Here is a 19,876-nt window from a genome sequence, read left to right on the forward strand (position 1 = left end):
CATCCAGCTTTCTAGTCCAAGGTCCTGGAAGAGAAGAGGGTTACAGGAAAAAAAGCCATGCTCATGCTCTAAGTGCTTAGAAATGAGCAAAACTAAAAGGGGAAATTTACAGGTTTATGTAGGAATTCCTGGATGGGTGAGTACCCTGTAATGACACAAAAATAACTGAGGGATCTAAAATTTGTAAGCTATCTAAACTTTGACTGCAATTGGTTGAGAGTTCCTCATTTTTCACATTCCAATAAACGTTTACGGTAAATAGAATGCTTAGAAAAATCATTAGTCTGCGTTATTTTCAGGGAATAAAATGTAAAAACTTTATTTACATCAGTTCACTCATGGCAACTTGAAAGTTCTTATCATCTAAAATCAGCAACACATACAAAAATCTTTCTTCATTTCTAGTTCAAATCAATGTGATTTTTCAATGCTGAAAGTAATTGTGTTAGTAAGTCACTGCAGCAGCCTATTACACTGCAATTTACCTCTGCTTTCAGTGCATGTGTCCTCTTACTGAGCAGATCCTACAGCCTCCTCTCAAATAGGAGAACCATTTCACAGTGCACAGTGTGAGGGAACAGGTCTATCGGCACCACCCTTTTGAGAGAGAAGGGCAACCCTTCTCTTGGCCAATTTTTCCCTTTACCCTCGCAAGGGGTACAGAGTTGCACAAAGTTCTTCATGGCCAGACCCTCGGCATTGCAGGAAACATAAACCACTCTTTCTATCTGTTTACATTCCCTCAGGGCCTGAATCACTTGGGGCCCTGCAAATACAAATTAGAATGGATTAGTTTTCCCAAGAATCTGCTGAGGGAAAGTTAGACAAGGTTGTCAAAAATATCCTAGATATTCTTATTGCTGAAACAACAAAATTACAATATTTTTGTGACATTAAGTAAAATATCTTTTTTGCTTTTTTCTACGGACCCCAGAAAAAATGTAATATGCGGGAATATACAAATAGTGGGAAAGGGAGAATTTTTACTTGAACATAGTTAATTACTAGAGCCATAGTCTATAGTATCATCATCATCACGAATGGCTTCAACTGTCTTCATTACAATCAGCATAAAATCTTACCATCCTAAAGCAGTTATTAATTGTAGAATCCTTAACTTGCTTTCAAGCCAATGATATGTAGTGTAAAGCATCCAGTACATTCAATTTGATTGTCTTTAAGTAATTTTTATTCCTGTTATTTTCAGCTTGTGTGTGATATGAATAGTCTCAGAGTTTAGGGGAGATTGGGAGAGATACTATGCATGAATGTATTCGCAGAGAGGCAAAATTTCTTTAAGCCCAGGGTATATTAAGGTTCACAGCAGCACCACATGTTGGGTAAGACTAAATGCTCTACATTTTATACATTTACAATTTAACTGGGAAATGTTTTAGGGAGTACTTTTAATGAAATATTAAAATACTGATGCTTACTACTGACTCAAAACTGACATCATAAAAATTTGTAAAAAAGTCAACCATTTTCTTTGCCTGCTTTTGGAAAAAATACTCAATAATTAGCATTTTTCCAGGGAGTCAGCTTGTGCTTACCGGTCAAAGTTATACCTGTGTACCTCCAGCCCCTAAGACGTAGGCTGATTTTAGAGCACATTTTGGATTTAAAAAAGGGCATCTTATGGGCCAGAAGTACCGTAACTGTTTAAGAATATATCATTACTCTTCATTCTATGAAATTATTTCAAAATCTATTTAGTTTTTAGCCCATATTTTCATTTCAAATAGTGAAGTCTTCACAGAGTAATGTAAAGGTGAACACTCACAATGCTAATACTAATGCAGGAAAACAAACAAATATGAGATGAAACTAAATTTATTCTTCACAAATTACTCTTAATCCCTTGATAATAGTTTTTAGTAAGTTAGATCAAATAATGGAAAAAAGCAGGATAGCTCATCATACCAACTCCTCCTCGACCAGGATTGATCACCGCCACAATATCTGAAGCAAGCTCCAACTCTGAAATCACTCTTGGTAGTTTCTTGAAATGAAAGAATTGCGATAATTTGAATGTGCACATGATGGCAAGTCATACCTGTACCTCATGCATGAACTGAAACCCTCTATTCATTGTACCTTTATGTTTTTTAATGTATGATTTTACTGAAATGACTCATGATCTTATTGAACTAATCATATTACATTATGAAATTGTAATATTTATACATGAATTTACTGATAATTGGCTTCTTAAACATAATGAACTTATTTGATCATTAATAACGATATTGATTTTACTAAATTATAGCACAAAAAAGTTATTTTATACACATGAATTTTAAACAAAGCTGGAAACTGGAAATGTTCATGCATAGTTCAAGTTTCATTTGAACAAAAGAATTTTATGGGCACACCTAAAAACATTAAACAATAATAATTTCATCATCACTAAATATATTCTTCAGTGAGATTCAAACATGATAGGTCAGGGCTAACAGGTTAGGTCCATCGAAAAATAAAAATAAATTCATGAAACTATGAGGGCTGACCACAAAGTAACTTACCTTTCAGCCTAATATGGCAGTGATTAGAGTTAGAGCCATCATCTTGGTGTCTAAATGTCCCTACACTTGGTACACTCAGTACAGATCCTGCTATGAGTGCAAACTGTGGTCCTACTTTGCTCACTGTGAACTGTTAAAAAGTATAAAACAATAGAAATTCCTGCACGCGATGAAGTGTGATCTGCGCAAACTGTTATGGCAAAAAACCATAAGCCAATTGAAATTCATTAGCAACCTTGTAAAGTGTATGAAGACAGAATAATAAGTAAAGGTGGAGTGAGGTAGTGGTGCATTGTTTAAAAATTACCACACCAATGCTCACGATAAGGACCGCAGTGGTTGGTTTAGCCTTGCTACAGAGGAACTGAAGGTGAAAATTCATGAAAATCACTGATTTATGTTTATATCTCTCACAACATGCAGCTGGTAACACTGTGCTTGGACAGTGACACAAAATTGTATGCTGGTGCAAACAAGTGGTTAAAATGTAAGGCGGCATATTTCTTCAGGGATAGAATTGAAAAGCTTGTGTATTGTTATGATAAATGCCTCAATTTGAATGGCGACCATGCAGAAAAATAGTTAAAGAATGTGCCTTTCAAATGTATGTAATAAAAGTTTGTTTTGTCCCTAGGTTCATACTTTATTTTAAAACTTTATTTACTTTTTGGACAGGCCTTGTGGACAACTTGTGGGACTTTCTATTGCAGCACACATTTTAACAATGCGCAGTGAGCAAAGTAGAAGAATCACAGTCTGCAAACTACCATAGCAGGATGCATACTGAGTGTACGAACATTTAGACACCAAGATGGTGGCTCTAGCCATACCCACCGCCACACTAGGCTGAAACATAAGTTACTTTCTTAACAGCCCTGGCATTTAAAAAATATCTCTCACCTAGTTCATGGCAAATCATCGAATGCATCTACAGCTTCATCATAACAACTGACCTTTTCAGCCAAACCAGGAATGATGTCCACATTGGTACAGTCATTAGCACTAGCATTAGCTCTGGCATCCCTTACAGCACTATATACAGATTCAATGCCCACAACTCCTCGCACACTAGGGGAAGCAATTACGCCTAAAGTTCCTGTAGGTGTGAAATAGAGACAACAGAATCAGACTGGTAATCATTAAATTAACTCAAAAATCAAATAGATAACTTCACTTTGGACCAGCTTAGCTATTTGAATCCTAAATAATAGAAAATTAGGAATCAGTGATGTTAGCAAAGTCACAGTGATGTGCACTTGATGGGTCTGGGGTTTAAAGATCAGGCCCATGTCAATGAATGTTGGCCTGAGAATCCTTTGCAGTTCTGCTTGTTCGGCTCTGCATGTAGAACATTTACATTTATATCTACCTAATGATGCCAAAAATATTTTTACTGGTGTGCACAATCTTGCAGTTCAGGACACTCATGAACATTTTAAATTATTGTTTGGTCACGTCAAAACTTCAACATGATTACAATATGGATGATTATTTAAGAGAGAGGCTGACAAAGTGAACAGAGATTCAGGGCAGCATCAGTCTGTGTCAAAATAATTAATGATATACCTCTTGACATCTCCAATGAAACTAAAGCTGGTTTTATGGGTATCAGAACTTTCTGTAAAAATAATAGGTAGTGCAAGTCAGCACAACCCACCATTTGTAAATTTCACATTTTGTAGTAGGGATTAGTACCAGGTAAGCACAAAGCTAACAAATCAAACTAATCCTTGGACTGTGTTGCAAATAGATGAATTTCTTGTTGCTACTGAATTGATAAAGGTTTGTAGTAAACCTAATATTTTCAGGCAACACATTATGGTAAATTATTTCGTTTGATGAATAAATAAACTTAGTTTAGTCCATTGAACCTTTTCTTCGACTCCAACTCTGGTTATCACAACCAAGGGACTTATAATTAAGTACCTTGAAAATTACCTTTGTGTAAGCCAATACCTGGGTTAGAGAATAAAAATGTTTTTGCTGATTTTACAAAATTTAGCAAATTAATAAAATAATTGCACGGTGAAATTTGGTCCAGGAAAATTCACTAAAAATCCTTTATACAAAGTTAGCATTTTAAATATTCAATTACAAATCAATACTAAAGCAATATAAAGACTGATACTGTTTAAATCAAAATACCTCAGGTATCTACGAAGGCAATCCCAAAAGTACCAGACACAAAAAAGAAAACACAAAAATATTTGAAAAAATGTATTTATTTTTCAACAAAAGCTCCTTTCAGCTCTATACACTTTTCCCAGCAACATTCAATAAGTTTGATACCCTTTTTATAACAAGAACCGTCTTCCTTCTCAAAATAGCCATTAACTGCCGACATCACTTCTTCACGGTTGGAAAATCTTTGACCACTGAGCCATTTTTTCAAGTTTGCAAACAGAAAATAATCCGAGGGGGCTAAATCTGGCAAATAGGGTGCATGAGGTAGCAATTCAAACTTCAATCCTGAATTTTGTCCATTGCAATAACGGATTTGTGAGCTGGTGCATTGTCTTAATGAAACAACACTTTCTTCTTAGCCAAATGTGGCCGCTTTGCTTGATTTCTTCACTCAAACGTTGCAATAAGCTTGCATTAGACTTTGCGTTGATTGTTTTTCCTTTTTCAAGATAGTCAATGAAAATTAACACATGAGCATCATAAAAACCAATGCCATGAGACCTTGCTGCAGATGAAATGGTCTTCGCCTTCTTTGGAGCCGGTTCTCCTTTTGAGTCCATTCTTTTGATTGTTCTTTTGTCTTGGGTGTGAAGTAATGGACACATGTTTCAGCCATGGTGATGATACGGCACGAAAATTCTGCTTTGTTGCAGTGAAACTTTGCTAAACACTCAATTGAAACATCTTCAGGACACTGGTTTTGCTTGAGCGTGAACAAACGCAGCACCCATCTTGCACACAGCTTTATCATGCCCAAATTTTCAGTTAATATGCGATGTACCGCACTTTTCGAAATGCCTACTATGTCTGCTAGCTCGTGCACTTTCAGTCGACGATCATCCAGTATCACTTTGTGGATTTTCTTCACCGATCCTGGAGTCTTCACCTCATTTGGTCAACCAATGAGATGCTCGTCTTGACAGCTCGTACGGCCTCGTTTAAACTCTGCTGCCCAACATTTTACTGTTATAAACGAAGGAGCAGACTCACCCAGAGTAGAATTCAGTTCAGCTTTTGTATTGGTTGGGCTGAGGCCTTTGAAAAAAAAGTATTGTACCACACAACAATGACCAATTTTCTCCAACTTTCACAAATTCACTGAAAACGTTCACTATTGATGGCTGCCAAGCAAATACTACACAAAGTAGCATCTTCAAACTTGAAACATATGCTTTATAGATTGCGCACTTTCTAATACAGCAATATTTTTCAAACAACTACCACTATCTCTAGGTACTTATGGGACCCCTATGCACCATTGTATAAGAAGTGGTAACTTTGGAGAAGAGGGTTTTCTCATGAGAAGGCCACTGACAGGTATGTGCTGATGTTCAGACAGAAGTAGGAAACGGGAAAGTAGAGGAATACCTTTATCAATACAAATGGTGGTTGGCTCATTGGCCCAATGTCAAAGCATGTGATTGACAGGCTCTCTTATCTGGATATTGTTATGCCGTTCATGCATGCCTCATTTAGAGCAATTGGCAATTAATGGAGTTCAGCACAAGGAGTTAGGTGATTTGAGAAAAAATACTTCCATGGGGTTCCAGACTGTGATCTCATCCAATACCTCCCTCATCTCTCATATTCCTTCAATTAAGAGGCTAGGAACATACTAATTTATATATATTCTTACTATAAAATATGACTTCAATAAAGTCATTCCTTCATTGAACACATACAGGCTTCTCCAAAATTATGCATAATAATAAAGGTAGCAAGGTAAAGATATTAAAATACAAACACAACAGAACAAATCATTTAAAAAAATGTTACAAGTTACCAAGTGAAAGCATGAAAACATTATACCTGAAAACTCTGTAGAACTACCACCAAAGTAATAAACCCAAGGTTGGTTTGATAGGTGAGGGAAGAGATCAACTAGCACTTGGCTTACAGCATGTGAAATTCATGTACCAGGATCGGGGGCCAGTTCTGTTCCCTGTGCTGCCCATGATCTGCCAGGAATATCTAATGCCCAAAAAATAATACAGCTTGGGTGAAGCTGAGATAAGCCATAGGTGTACCACAGAATCAAACCTGGGCCCTCTGGTCAGAAGTTAATACCATCCACTAAACTACCACATCCCCCAGAAAAAAATAAATTCTTGAAAATTTTCCATTTTAACCAAGATACCTCTAATGCTTTGATATGTACGTCATAACTGTACTGCCATGAAAAATGAAATTGAAAACTATACATTGTTAAAATATTTCAATTATCCTAAATGTAGAATTACAGGTAACTTTACCTGTGACTTTTAAATCATTTATCAGTTGATTTCTCTAGTTTTAATTATTTTGGGGTATAACATGAATGAGTTTTGATGTGCACTCATTTCTGACAGTATATAATGTGTGGAGTAGGTCCCGGTAGTCCATGGGTAGAACATTGGACTACTGACCAGAGGGCCTGGGTTCGATTCCTGGGGAAGCATCTCTGGGCACCTGCAGCTCCACCCAAACCATGTGATTTTTTGGGTACCAGATCCTCCTGGGAAACTATAACTGGCACATGGAAAGGATCTGGCCCTCCTACCCTGATGTGTGAATTTCACATGCCGTCGGGCTTGGTACTGGGTGAACTCTATCATCACCTACCAAACCGACCTTCGGGTTGATTACTGTGTTTATGGTTATAATGTGTGGAATAAGACCTCATTCATTTTTATCGTATTTAGTATACACATAAAGAGAATCTCATAAAATATTAAGAATAATATTCAACAATTCAGTTGGCTAAACTAGTTCATAACAATTTTTTCACTATAACAACTGAGGCAAAAGCTGAAATTACCAAAATTGTGGATAAAATATGAAAATGTATGAAAAAATTAGACATTCATAATTTTTGAAAATTTACACAAAATTTGTGTTATCAATAAAAAATCTATAGCAAGGATAAAAATGCGTTATCACATTTTATTGTTTTGCATTTCCATCATCATTTAACATCATAGCTTGAAAAATGTCATAATTAACTAAGTAGATTTTGATTTAAAAATCAAGACAAATTAAAAATATAGAAAAAATCTAATTACCTGTTCCACAACAAACATCCAGTAATGTTGTCATATAGCTAGGAGCTGCTAAAGTTAAAATTATTTCATACAATGCTTCAGCAGCTAATGTGTTCACCTGCAAAAAAAGATTTCCATGAACAAAGAGTAAATATACAGAAAAAATGAAAGAATTTCTAAACACTGATGGAAAACAGCAAAAGATAATAGTGATATATTGAAAAGAAGCAAATTCAGAAGTGGAAGATACTTGGGAAGTGAGATAAGGAAAATGATATAGAATAATGGAGGGCAGTCGACCAATCTGAAGGCTAAAGAACTCTAGAATCACATTCTTTTCCATGCGATGAAATCAAATAATAGCTATAATTTGTCATAATAAACATAAAACGTCGACTGGGAAGCTTTTCTTTTGCATGGAAGACGTGCATGAACAATGTCAGACCCATCTCACAGAGAGTAGGAGGCAGGAGACAATTTATAGTAACCACACTAATTGTCTCTCACATTTACCCCACATTCCTTACTCTGCAGCAGATAGTACATTCTAGATTACCAGCAATGGCATATCAGTGAGTATTTTTTATTATTGTTAATTGAGAAATTTTTAATATCAGTTGAACTAAGTTTTACTCACAAATTGTGTGATTGCTTTGGCAAGGAACACATGAATAAGTTCATTATGGAAATTTCATGGGGTTATATGATCACCAGCTTTCAGAGGATATTTTTCAAGTTCACACTGCAAAATAATGCTGAGAACATAATTAATTCATAAAACCATAACCATAAACACATTAATCAACATAAATATTAATTATGTTCTCAGCATTATTATATAAATATGTATGTGTATATATATATAATATAAATGTATGTATATATATGTTCATACACATACATATATATACACAGATATAGAGGCTCTTGAAATGTGGGTATGGAGAAGAATGGAGAAGGTGAAATGGACCGAGAAGAAAACAAATGAGGAAGTACTTGGTATGTTGGGCGAAGATAGGGGTTTGCTGGGAGAAATCCTTTGAAGGCAGGAAAAGTGGATGAAGGGGGTATTGGCTGGCAGTGGGATGTTGAAGACTGGTCCAAAACACTTCCCAGATACGTAAACTGTTCTACATGCTTTAGTTTTTGCTCTCCTATTTTAATGTTTAGCTTATCCTTTTTCTTTCTAGAAAATCGCATAACCTTTGTTTTATTAATATTGATTTTCATCCCATACCTGTCGCACTGAATTTCCAATTTAGTCAGCAATGCTTGCAGCCCCTTGGCTGACTGACAAACTAAAGCTTGGTCATCAGCAAACCTAACTGATTTTACGAATTCCCCGCCCACTTTCATTCCTACCTCCAGTTTTTCCCATGCCTCTTTAATCATTTCCTCTGCATACAGGTTGAACAGCAACGGTGATAATGGGCAACCCTGCCTTACACCCCTTCCTATCACAGCCCAGCCGGACTCCCCGTTTCCCACCCGCACCTGAGCAGCCTGAGACATGTACAGGTTGCGGATTAGCCTTCTTTCCCTCCAATCTATTCCTATTCTCTGCAATATACTCATTAGTTTTTCCCAATTCACTCTATCAAAAGCTTTTTCGAAATCTACGAAACAGGCAAACACCTCCTGGTTGTGTTCTATATTCCTCTCAATTGATAATCTCACTACTGCAATGGCATCACGCGTTCCTCTCACCTTCCTAAACCCAAACTGATCATCCCCTAAGTAATCATTTGCCCTACTCTCTATCCTTTTGTTTATTATCCTGAGAACAACTTTAACTGCGTGGGATATCAAACTTATTATCCTGTAGTCCTCACATGATGTAGCCTTTACCTTTTTCGGAATAGGAACTATAACTGATCTCACAAAGTCTTCTGGCCAGATTCCTTCCTGAGACTACGAATGAGCCCATATAGCCTCTTCCTCCAAAATTTTCCTAAACATTTTAATAATTCAGCAGGAATATTATCCACCCCATGGCCTTATTTAGTTTCATCTCCCTTAATGCCCTACCTTTCTCATCTTCGAGTATGCCTGGACCTAAGCTATCTTCCTCTACGTCTTGTTCCTCTTCTATGTCTAACTTTATTGGTCTAAGTTCTTTACTTTACAGTTCTTCTATATATTCCTTCCATTTCTTTTGGATCTTTCCTGCGTCGACTATTTTCTTACCCGCCTTATCTCTAACTGCTATCATCGACCTTCCTTTCTTACTTCCCAATAAAGATTTAACTTTCCTGTACAGAGCACCAATTTCACCTTTCCTCTGCAAACTTTCCATATCCTCACACTGTGTCTTCTACCATCCTTCTTTTGCTTTATTTGTTGCCCGCCTCAATTTATTGTTCGATTCTTTGTACTTCATTTTGCCTAATTCTGTATTTATACTCTTCCATTTTTGCCGCTCACCCATCTTTGTAATCATCTCATCCGTGATCCATGGTTTCCTAATCCTTTTAGCGTTAATGGTTCCAATAGTGTCTTTTGCGGCTTTTGATAACCCTTTCTTGACACTTTCCCATTTTTCTTCAATAGTACTTAGCTCTTTACCATCCTCCATGATTTCCTCTACAACCTGTTTGTATTCCTTCCTTTTCAAACCATGTAATACTTCTACATTCCATTTTCTAACTCACCGCCCCTGCCTAATCTTTTTGAAACGGAGGCTACATTTCATAACAACTAAATTGTGGTCCGAGTCTGCATCTGCTCCCGGGAAGCTGTGCAAATTTATCACACTGTTCCTAAACCTGTGTCTAACCAGAATATAATCTAGCTGATACCTTTCTAAGTCACCTGGCATTTTCCATACATACCTGCATCTTTTGTGGTGTCTAAACCAAGTGTTGGTGATGACTAACCCCTGTCTTCTGCAGAACTCAACTGCTTTCTCAAATGATTAAATTTTCAGGAAAGGGATCTCGTGATTGACACTGATATAGACATTAATATAATTCTTTCCAAAAAACTTGAATTCCTGTTATTTATAGAACAGACCTCGTACACTTCCATCATCGGAAATTGCTTTAGTCATCTGTGAAGAGTAGCTTTAGTACATATTTTAGGATATTACGATTTAAAGTGCAGTAATTTATTCTTCTCATTCACTGCTATAAGATGTCATTTATGAATAAATTGTAAAGTGTGGGCAACGAACTAAATCCAAGCATGGTTAACATGCCTGGTGGGAAAAACTAATTGCACATAAAATGACAGGAGAATTATGCCTGATCAGAAAAATAGACAGGAACGTACAGAGGCAAAAAATTTTTAAAAATTAGCATGAGATATGAACAGAGTTATAAAAAAATTATGGTCACCTGGAAGAAAGAATCAGGAGAAATGCGAAATTGTCGACCTAGGCACATCTCATTCAGGAAAGGCTGCCCCATGAGAAGCTGGAATGGAGCTTGGTCATGTGTACACCTTGTATGAGGGCTGTTCAAATATATTATAAACATATTAGTCACCGTTAGGTACTTGGCAAAAATTAAGCACTTGCTAGTAAACATACTTTCAGATCATATTGTTAGAATTCCAATAGAACTTAAATAGTAATAGTAATGAATCCTGAAAAAAGGAAAAAAGATCTTATTAAATGATGATAAAACAATAGGCAGCAGGCTGACATGGCCTTTGAAAAGCAGTCGTAAGGGAGCATATAGAAAGCACTTTATTTCTGACAGCTTATGTGATAATAAAATGAAATCTAATTAAAGGTTGAATCTTTTAATGATACTTACAAAACTATAATATGAAAATAAAATACTTGCATAATACAAATACATAATAGCTTTACTTGTCTAAGGACCACAATATTGGTTAAACATAAGATACATAAATCAAATGGATATTAATAACAAAATCAGATATGACACCATTAAAAGTTTATAAAAATATTCCTATTCAGGATCAGATTTATAATTTATTCAGTAAATATTCAAATCAAAAATAATACCTACATTTTTATTTTTTGTGAAATTCTCAATTTTGACTTGAGGCTATTGATGTAATTTTAATTTATGCACAACATATTTTCTGGTAATTTATTACATAGTCTCAGACATATTTGGTGAGTTGCAAAAATTAGAGAGATAACGTCAGGAAAGAGTGGGTCACGAATGAACGTGGATTTTATGCATTGCTTCTACACAAGTATTAGAGAAAGCACTTCGCTAAATGATCATATTCAGAGAGAGAAAATGAGTCAAACAACAAAACATACATGAGAGAGGTGTGAAATGTTTGCTAAGAAAAATCTCAGGTGAATGTAGCTGAAGAGACTAGCGGCAATGAATATCAGAAATCTTGGAAACAGAGGAGCACACTTGAATGTGACATGCAAAATAAGCTTGATGCAGAGGAAATCAGTAAAAGGGAGTATATTCCTAAAATAAATTAAAACCAGTCAATTTTGGCTTTGCTCAATTTGATAGAGAATGGTGTGAAGGTTATTTGAACATGAATCGAATTACATCATGATTTTATTCCATTAGCAGTACTCCTTTTTGAAGTTTGATAAGCAAAAACTTAGGCTTTCCAGCAAGTCATATATTTGACTCTTCAGCAATTCACATAGAAGTGTCTGATGGCACAAAATGGTACATTAAAATATACTCCTTAACATTATTGAGTGCTGGCAATGCAATATTATATTGCTACAAAAATCCCAACAACTGCCAACAAAGTAATACTTTCTTATCACATGTCAATTCAATCATCAATATCATATTGATGTCATAATGATATGGAAATAAAAATTCTTGGATACACTTCTTGACCATTTAGTACCCTGGAAATGCATTAATTGACATATCAATGCCAAATGCACAATTTTAATTTTTGGGATTTTTTTGCAATAATTTCCCTTAATACTGCAATTGTGTACTATTCCTGCCATTTTTATACTTTTTGGGCATTATCTAGTTGTAGCAATTGTGCAAATGAAGGAGGTAATAACGGCTGATCAAATAGACTGGCCTCAATGAAAACAATCCAAAGGTTGATCCAATCCTAGTGAGCAAGAATGGATTTCCCTAAATAGTAAAAAAAATTCTTATAAATTATAACTCCATTTGAAAAAAATGATACTAGTTTTGATCCTTCCATATTTCAACAAGGTTAAATTCATGTTCATGTTGATTAGATATAAAATAAAATGCTTATCAACCAGGAGGGAATATGATCATTGAAAAGATATGAGTGAATTTTGAGATAGACTGAGCTATAGGCAGAAAAATCTTAGAAATGCACCCTTTTTCAACAAAGCTATACTTGTACACATATATTATGAGATTCTGTAATGGGTATATTTGGAAATTTGACTTTTATGTGGCAAGAAAATGTCGATAAAAATACACCTGTAAGAGTTATGGAAAATCTAGGGAGAAAAGAAGCACTTAACTCACATGCAGGTACAATACAAGTCCCCAAATTCACAGCTTTTGAGACGAGAACAGGGGAGGGCAAGGAAAAATAAAATGGTCAGAAAGGAAATGGTCAAAGGAAAACAAACAGAGAAGAGAGGAGCTTGTTAGGAAAACTTTGAATGTTGGAAAAGACAAGAGAGGATGCAAGAAATACTGAAAGGCAAGGAAATATGGAAGACTGATAGAGTGTTGGGTAAGAGGTAGAGCAATGAAAAATTAAGCATGCGAATAGAGAGAAGGGGTTAGAAGGTATGTGGAGTTAAAAAAAAGCCTAACTTCACCAGTTGATTCTATAAATAATTTTGATCCCTAAATTTAGGGGACTCAGGCTGGGTAAGTGGCCTTCAAATAACTTTTGGGGAAAAAATTGATTTTTTTTAAGATACACATGATAGCAGATCTACCCTAGAAGCAATATGTTATAAAAGATGCAAAGGAAAACATTCCGATATCATAAATTCCATTGCCATGACTTAAAAAATATCAGATCCTTTCAAATAATAGTTGATGAGGATTTACTGCATTATGTAAGTCTTGGATGATTTATATCATATGATGATAATTTTAATTTCAATTATAAAACAATACAATATTAAAGTGCAAAAAATTTAAATTAATTCCTGGAGAGATGTTGAAGAGACTGGAAAATAAATTCAGTGAATGAAGAAGGTGTGGAGTTTAAAAAAAAACAGAAATGAGTTCACCCAGTTTTTTCTTAGGACTGGGAGTAGACAGAAAGATGCTGTTGAAGTTAAAATACAAGATCACTCATTAAAAACACAGGACATAGATGGCTGTACCCATTCAGTCCACTGAGTTTGTTTGGCTACTGACAGAGTCAGAAGCTTTTCAAACGTAAAATGGAATCATGGTACACATGAGCAGTGCATGATCATGAGTTTTCCCCAATTGCATAGTTTAAAAACCATCGAAATGCATCATCAATTAAGTCAGATATGAGGTGATGATGTCATGGATGTGAAAAATATGCATTTGTGGGTGTGACAGTTCAAAGAAAGTTGAATCAGTCAGGGTGCTCTTGAATAGGGAATATCGAGGTGGTGTAAGAGGATCCAGTAGAAGAATTCCTGGCTGTCGTGGAATCATGGGATCAAAGCTGTGAAAACTGTACATGTTTAAAGGGAGATTATGCTGGGAAATAACATAAGTTTTAACTTTCTAGTGCCAATAATTTGTCATAAAATGGTAGCAGATGGTAGAACTTCAGTGAACCTCTTATATTTTATCTTTAAAGCATAAATAATGACTTTAATTATTATGGCCTTTTTTAATAAAAAGGCCAAGGTTAGAAAATACAAACTTCTTACCATGCTTGAAAATATAGTGATGAAAGATTGCATTCCTGCCCATGACCTTCAGAAAAGAATGTTCCCAATAACTCTGCTTCCTTGTTCAGCTCCTCTGGACTCATTGACTGTGGATGGAAGATTACTGCAGCCATAATTTCTCCTTTAAGGTTGGAACGAACAATCAAATTCCTCCAATGACCACCATCCTCAAAATTTATACATGTTTGATGCGGAGAAGTCCTGATATATTCTTCAAAGACCTGAATAATTAAACAAAGCATTTACAAAATTGATTTGACCTAAATTTGTGTAATTCCATCTCCATTTAGACAGAAATGAAATTACATACTAAAAATTCACAATTTATATTCTTGTCGTAGCAGTAGTATTTAGGGGAGGCGACCGACAACTGAGGTCATTTGCGCCATAGGGGATAGAATGGAAAGGATAAAGGGTGGAGAGAAACCCGGCGTTGGCATTAGCCTACTCTTTACGAAAGGCGCCACGGGGTCCGCAGCTTAACGTCCCATCTGACGGACGGCGTAATCACTCAAAGTGCCCTCCACAAAACACCTCAAGTAGGGATCGAGATACCTCTGAAAAATATTCAACACCGCCGGGATTGGAGCCCGCGCCCTCTGGGTGGGAAGCCAGTACGTTAGCCCCCGCATCATCTCGATCCCCCATATTCTTGTCATATAATAATATGAATTATGAGATTTGACTCAATTTTATTTCTGTCAACAATTCGGTATTTTTGGGGGAAAGATAGGCACATAGTCAGAAAATTTTCACCGAAATGAGAAAAAAATTCATAACCTCCTCATTTCATGCATATTGAAGTTGTCTATTTCTAATTACACTGGTCATATTCTTCATAAATAGACCCCTTGGTGGCTACCCTATTCCAGTACACATGGACATACAGACCAACTCTTGCCAGCTTTACCCATTAGGATGGTGTTATTCTTCAAAATTTGAGATAGATTGACATTCATAGTATAAATATAATCAATTAAAATTCGATAATTATATATAAAATAACTGGGAAACAGCAACTTAGGTGGTGGGCAACAAAAACCTACTCATTTAAAGGCAAGGGTTTGATGTGCCATATTTAAAACTGATACAGCTTTCGTTTTACCCGGCAAAGGTTTTTTATCAGCAGGCACATAACTAAGAAGATTTGGAAGGATTCTTCTGTTTGATTCAACTGCAATAATAATGTTAAATGAGTTTTACATACTGTTTTGCATGTTCATTAACAACATGTAAATTCTTAGTTCATTGTCTACCATGTAATCATGAGAGACAGAGGAAAATTCAAGATAAAATTTAAAAAATCTAGAAAAGTAGATTTTAACTGTGCTGCCTATGGTTTCTTGGGAAGAACTGGTTCCTGAAAAAACACACATCTTGGATGAAACTGAGGGTGACTAGAGGTATCCCCAAGAATGGAACCTGGACCCACCAATCATTAGTCTCAATGCTATACGCAATGGACTAACACAACCCTTTATCAAATAAAAAAAGGAATTTATAAAAATAAATTAACTGTAAAAAATTTTTTGCTGCTCTTGATTTGGTTAGTTATTAGACTTATTTATTTCATGTATACATATAATAATTAGATGTTAGCAACTGTTTATTTTTTACTCTCTCTTTTAAGCAATATACTTCACCAACATAAATTATTATCATTAGTATTAATTAATGGTAATTATTGATTATCCAGGATATTTCATCCTATTACTTAGGGCAGTCATTTTATGGAGTGAACACTTCTCAAGAAGTATTAGGTACTTCCATAGAATGACAATTTCTTTATAGATTTATTAAGTAAAATAGAATATTCATATGATTTCAATTAGCTAATCTATGATTTCTTTGTTCTTACCTGTGCTAGTCTTTTATGAGCATCTCTCATGTTAACCAGTTCATCAGCATGAACACACACAGCATTTTGTTTAGCCTTGGAACCAACAAAGAAGCCAAGAGTCTTTGGATTTCCATCAACACCAGTATGAGTGCAGAACTCATCTTTGTTCCGATACTTTTCCGTCACTGGCTACATTGAAAATGTAATTAACATTTATTAGTTAATTTTACAAGTTAACATGTAATCTTTGCCAGAAAATGGTGGTAAAACAGCCAGTCACTCACTCTTAAAAATATCCAAAGAAGAATCAAAGGAGTACATTGTAATGAGTGCAAAAAATCTTTGGAAAGGGATAATGAAAGGGTAAGAGTGTAATAATATTAATAATTTACACTCACCAGGTGATAAAGATTCAATAAACAAGAGGTAAATTGTACATTATATAAGGCAATAAAATATGATAAGTACAAATAACTATGTACACTACACAGCAATATGCAAAATTTTATCATACTAAACAGAATTAAGTAATAGTTTACTAAGGTTATACTACAGAGTATTTAAGTATTCTTTCACAGAATAAACATCTCCTTTAACAGGTATTTTGTAACCTTTGATTTACACTTCTCAATTTCTTTCAACGATTGAGGTAATTTCTTACCTATTTTTATGCCTATTTCTTTGAGTACACCTTGTAAAGCTTTGGTTATTAGACTTTTGTAATGCATGTCGTTAGCACATCTTGCATCATAACCATGCATACTGCTGTTTAGCATGAAGTAGTTCATTTTTGGTTTAACTTTATTTAGAAATCATTAGCAGTGAGGATATGAGACATTTGAAGATGACACTCAGCTTTATTAGTCAACTTATTTATGATGAATGATTATTTACTGTTATCAACTAAAATGAGTTTTGCAAGAATTTTGTTGTTGTAATGACAAATTGTTTACAGAAAATAGGAGCCTCTGGACTCTGGTCAACTGGATTTTGCATGGGTGTATTTAATGTATGATTGGGCAGCAAAATATTCCTTAAAAGTAGGTAACTATAAATATGAATATTTATATGATTTTGAAAACTTCAGGCCTATACTCCTACACCAAAATTACCAAAATTAAACAAAATACAAAATATGAACCTAAAGATAATTTTTCCTATCACTTATTTCCATTTAATTCACGAAGTTCATCTGAAATTGAATATTGACACCGGGCCAAACCCAAACAAATAATTACTCACCGATGCTTCAATTTCTTGAAGAACATTTTGAATATTAATCCCATACTTGATACCCTCCTTCTCCAATTTTTTGCGAAGTAATGCAATGACATACACAGCCCATCTTTGTTTCAACTGCAACTGCTCCCTGTAAGGGATCTTCCAGAGAGGTGTAACAACTTGGGCAAGACAATCATACTGATTTTCTGCAGTTATAATTTCTGGAACTTGAATTTTGAATGGCAAATACTGAAATAATGAGTACAAATTTGTAAAATAAATAAACAGAGAGGTAAAATACATTCATCGGTAGTAAATCATCATTTTTGGGAAATAGTTATTCCATATGGTTACAAAGTCTAATTTCTGATGCCATAAAAAATGGGAGCATAGATAGAATGAGTCTCCGTGACAACAAAACTCATTGGTTAATGTTTTACAGGAAGTAAGTTTTAAAAAAAACACATTTTCAAAGACTGCCCGAGGAAATTTAATTTTCCCTGAGGCTAGGCAAATCTAATCTTAGCACAATTATTTCATTATTTCCGGAAATAATGAAGCATCATTATTTAGTAACATAATTATATTAATTCACTAATATGTTATGTGAATCAAAGCCAATTTCTACACGCACTGAGTATCACCTGCTACATTCACACCAATGCATTTCCTCACGGTATATGACATAGAAATTAGAAAACTATGCTGCCATAACAATGAGCGATATGCTTAAATATTTTAGCATTTTTGCTGCGATTGAAAGATGTGCAAGGGAAATAAAGCCCATGAATAAGTCTGATTAGCAGACTACCTCTTCTTTCTTTACCACATCCTGATCTGTCAAGGCACTAACGTTGAATTACTTAATTTTGCAGGTAAATTTCAAAGATTGAGAGGTTCGAAATGTGGCTAATCAAACACAAACTTAGTGAATCCATTCTACGATTTTATATTAATTGAGAAATATTTTGTGGCCTTTCATATCAGCTTTATACACCAGCTATCCCTTCTACATGTAATGTGCAGTAGCATAAAAAGCAAGTGTCCATGGGCTTAATTCACACTACCAACTAGATGACGCACACACAAGTTCTATCAAAAAGATGGCCTCAAACAAGGCGAGCAATTTGAATGTTTTATGCTAATAAAAAAAAGCACTGCAGCACCTACCACTACGTAATGTAAAATACGCTTACACTACATGAAGTCATTGGAATTTTCAATCATGGCTCGAAACACAAGGTAAAACCATTATCAGTAGAGATCTGAAAGAATGATCATTTTATAACTCTAATATCAATTTACCAAATCTTCGCAGAAAAGTAAACTTGGCCCATGACCGGTTGCAGATGAAGTTCACTTAAATAATCTAGGCGGCAAGCAATATTTTTCACCTATAATGAAATGAATATTACTGACACTTACACACCCTTACGTACACTTATGCTTCACCCTGATAAACAGAGCGTTTGTTTCATACTCTCGTAACAGGTGCGAGAAGACTTATTTCAGATCCATCACCAGAAAATATCTTTTTGGGTCTACCAATAGGCATCCGAGAAAATGTTGAAGGCATGAACAAATAAAAGTTTGATTTTGAAAGTTTGACAAATAAAACATTGACCACTAACCTTATTCTCGTTTCGGGTTCGTTCCGAGTAACTTTTGTTGAAACAATGAACTAGCAAAATTAATTAAAATGTTTATCTGACCTCAGTATAATATTCGCTCCTACTTTGTTTATCTGTTGTAACAAACATTCCGGTGCGTTAAAATTCCAAAGCAAGATAATTACAACCTCTCTAAACACTCAAAAGTGAACACAAAGGCAAGCACATATATATCGGGGACATTACGTCTGTTTTAATGAGGTAAAAATGCAATTCGTGATTATTCTGGATACAAAGTCGCAATTAGTGACTTACCTCTTTAGATTTCTTATTCCTTGCGGGTGTCCTAGGAAAATCGCCCGCTGAAATATTTTCTTCAGTTATCACTGGCTCAGGTAACTGCCTAATTTTTTTCAAGCTGTTCGGTGGGGACCAGATATAATACAAAATTTATTTTCAGATACTTCCCTTAGACTTGTACACATATACACTATGTCCATATTCAAAAGTTTAAGGGGTAATACAATGGTATACCAGCTTTACCTTCGCGCTTCTCCTCTTAAAAATCTTCGACTGGGGGTATTTATGGTTCCAAGATCAGATATACTACATGGTTTACATATATCTGATTTTATTAGCCTTTGAAAATTTACAAATGCTTTCCGCCCAGCCATTTCTGCTGA

The 19,876-nt window shown here is 35.1% G+C and overlaps 1 protein-coding gene across 1 annotated transcript; it reads right to left on the minus strand.

The window, feature by feature from the left end:
• Window positions 1–231: 231 nt before the first annotated feature.
• On the minus strand, window positions 232–19,867 carry LOC139686816 (tRNA (uracil-5-)-methyltransferase homolog B-like). Its single transcript, XM_071583884.1, has 10 exons — window positions 19,737–19,867; window positions 19,509–19,611; window positions 17,605–17,832; window positions 16,381–16,551; window positions 14,502–14,743; window positions 11,065–11,182; window positions 7,751–7,847; window positions 3,479–3,621; window positions 1,924–2,002; window positions 232–766 (listed from the first exon to the last, which is right to left on the minus strand). Exons 1-10 carry the CDS (start codon window positions 19,865–19,867, stop codon window positions 525–527), a joined length of 1,554 nt encoding a protein of 517 aa, XP_071439985.1. The 3' UTR covers window positions 232–524.
• Between the last annotated feature and the right edge of the window lie 9 nt (window positions 19,868–19,876).

This window comes from Hetaerina americana, unplaced genomic scaffold (assembly GCF_022747635.1).
Source record: "Hetaerina americana unplaced genomic scaffold, ioHetAmer1.1.p SCAF_15, whole genome shotgun sequence".
NCBI classification, from domain to species: domain Eukaryota; kingdom Metazoa; phylum Arthropoda; class Insecta; order Odonata; family Calopterygidae; genus Hetaerina; species Hetaerina americana.

Coding starts and splice junctions, on each gene's coding strand:
- LOC139686816 (XM_071583884.1), bottom strand. CDS start 19,867: ATGGCTGGGCGGAAAGCATTTGTAAATTTTCAAAGGCTAATAAAATCA. Junction 14,744..16,380: donor CTCATAAAAGACTAGCACAG/GTAAGAACAAAG, acceptor TTAATTATTCAG/GTCTTTGAAGAATATATCAG. Junction 7,848..11,064: donor CTCCTGATTCTTTCTTCCAG/GTGACCATAATT, acceptor CTTTTTTTGCAG/GTGAACACATTAGCTGCTGA.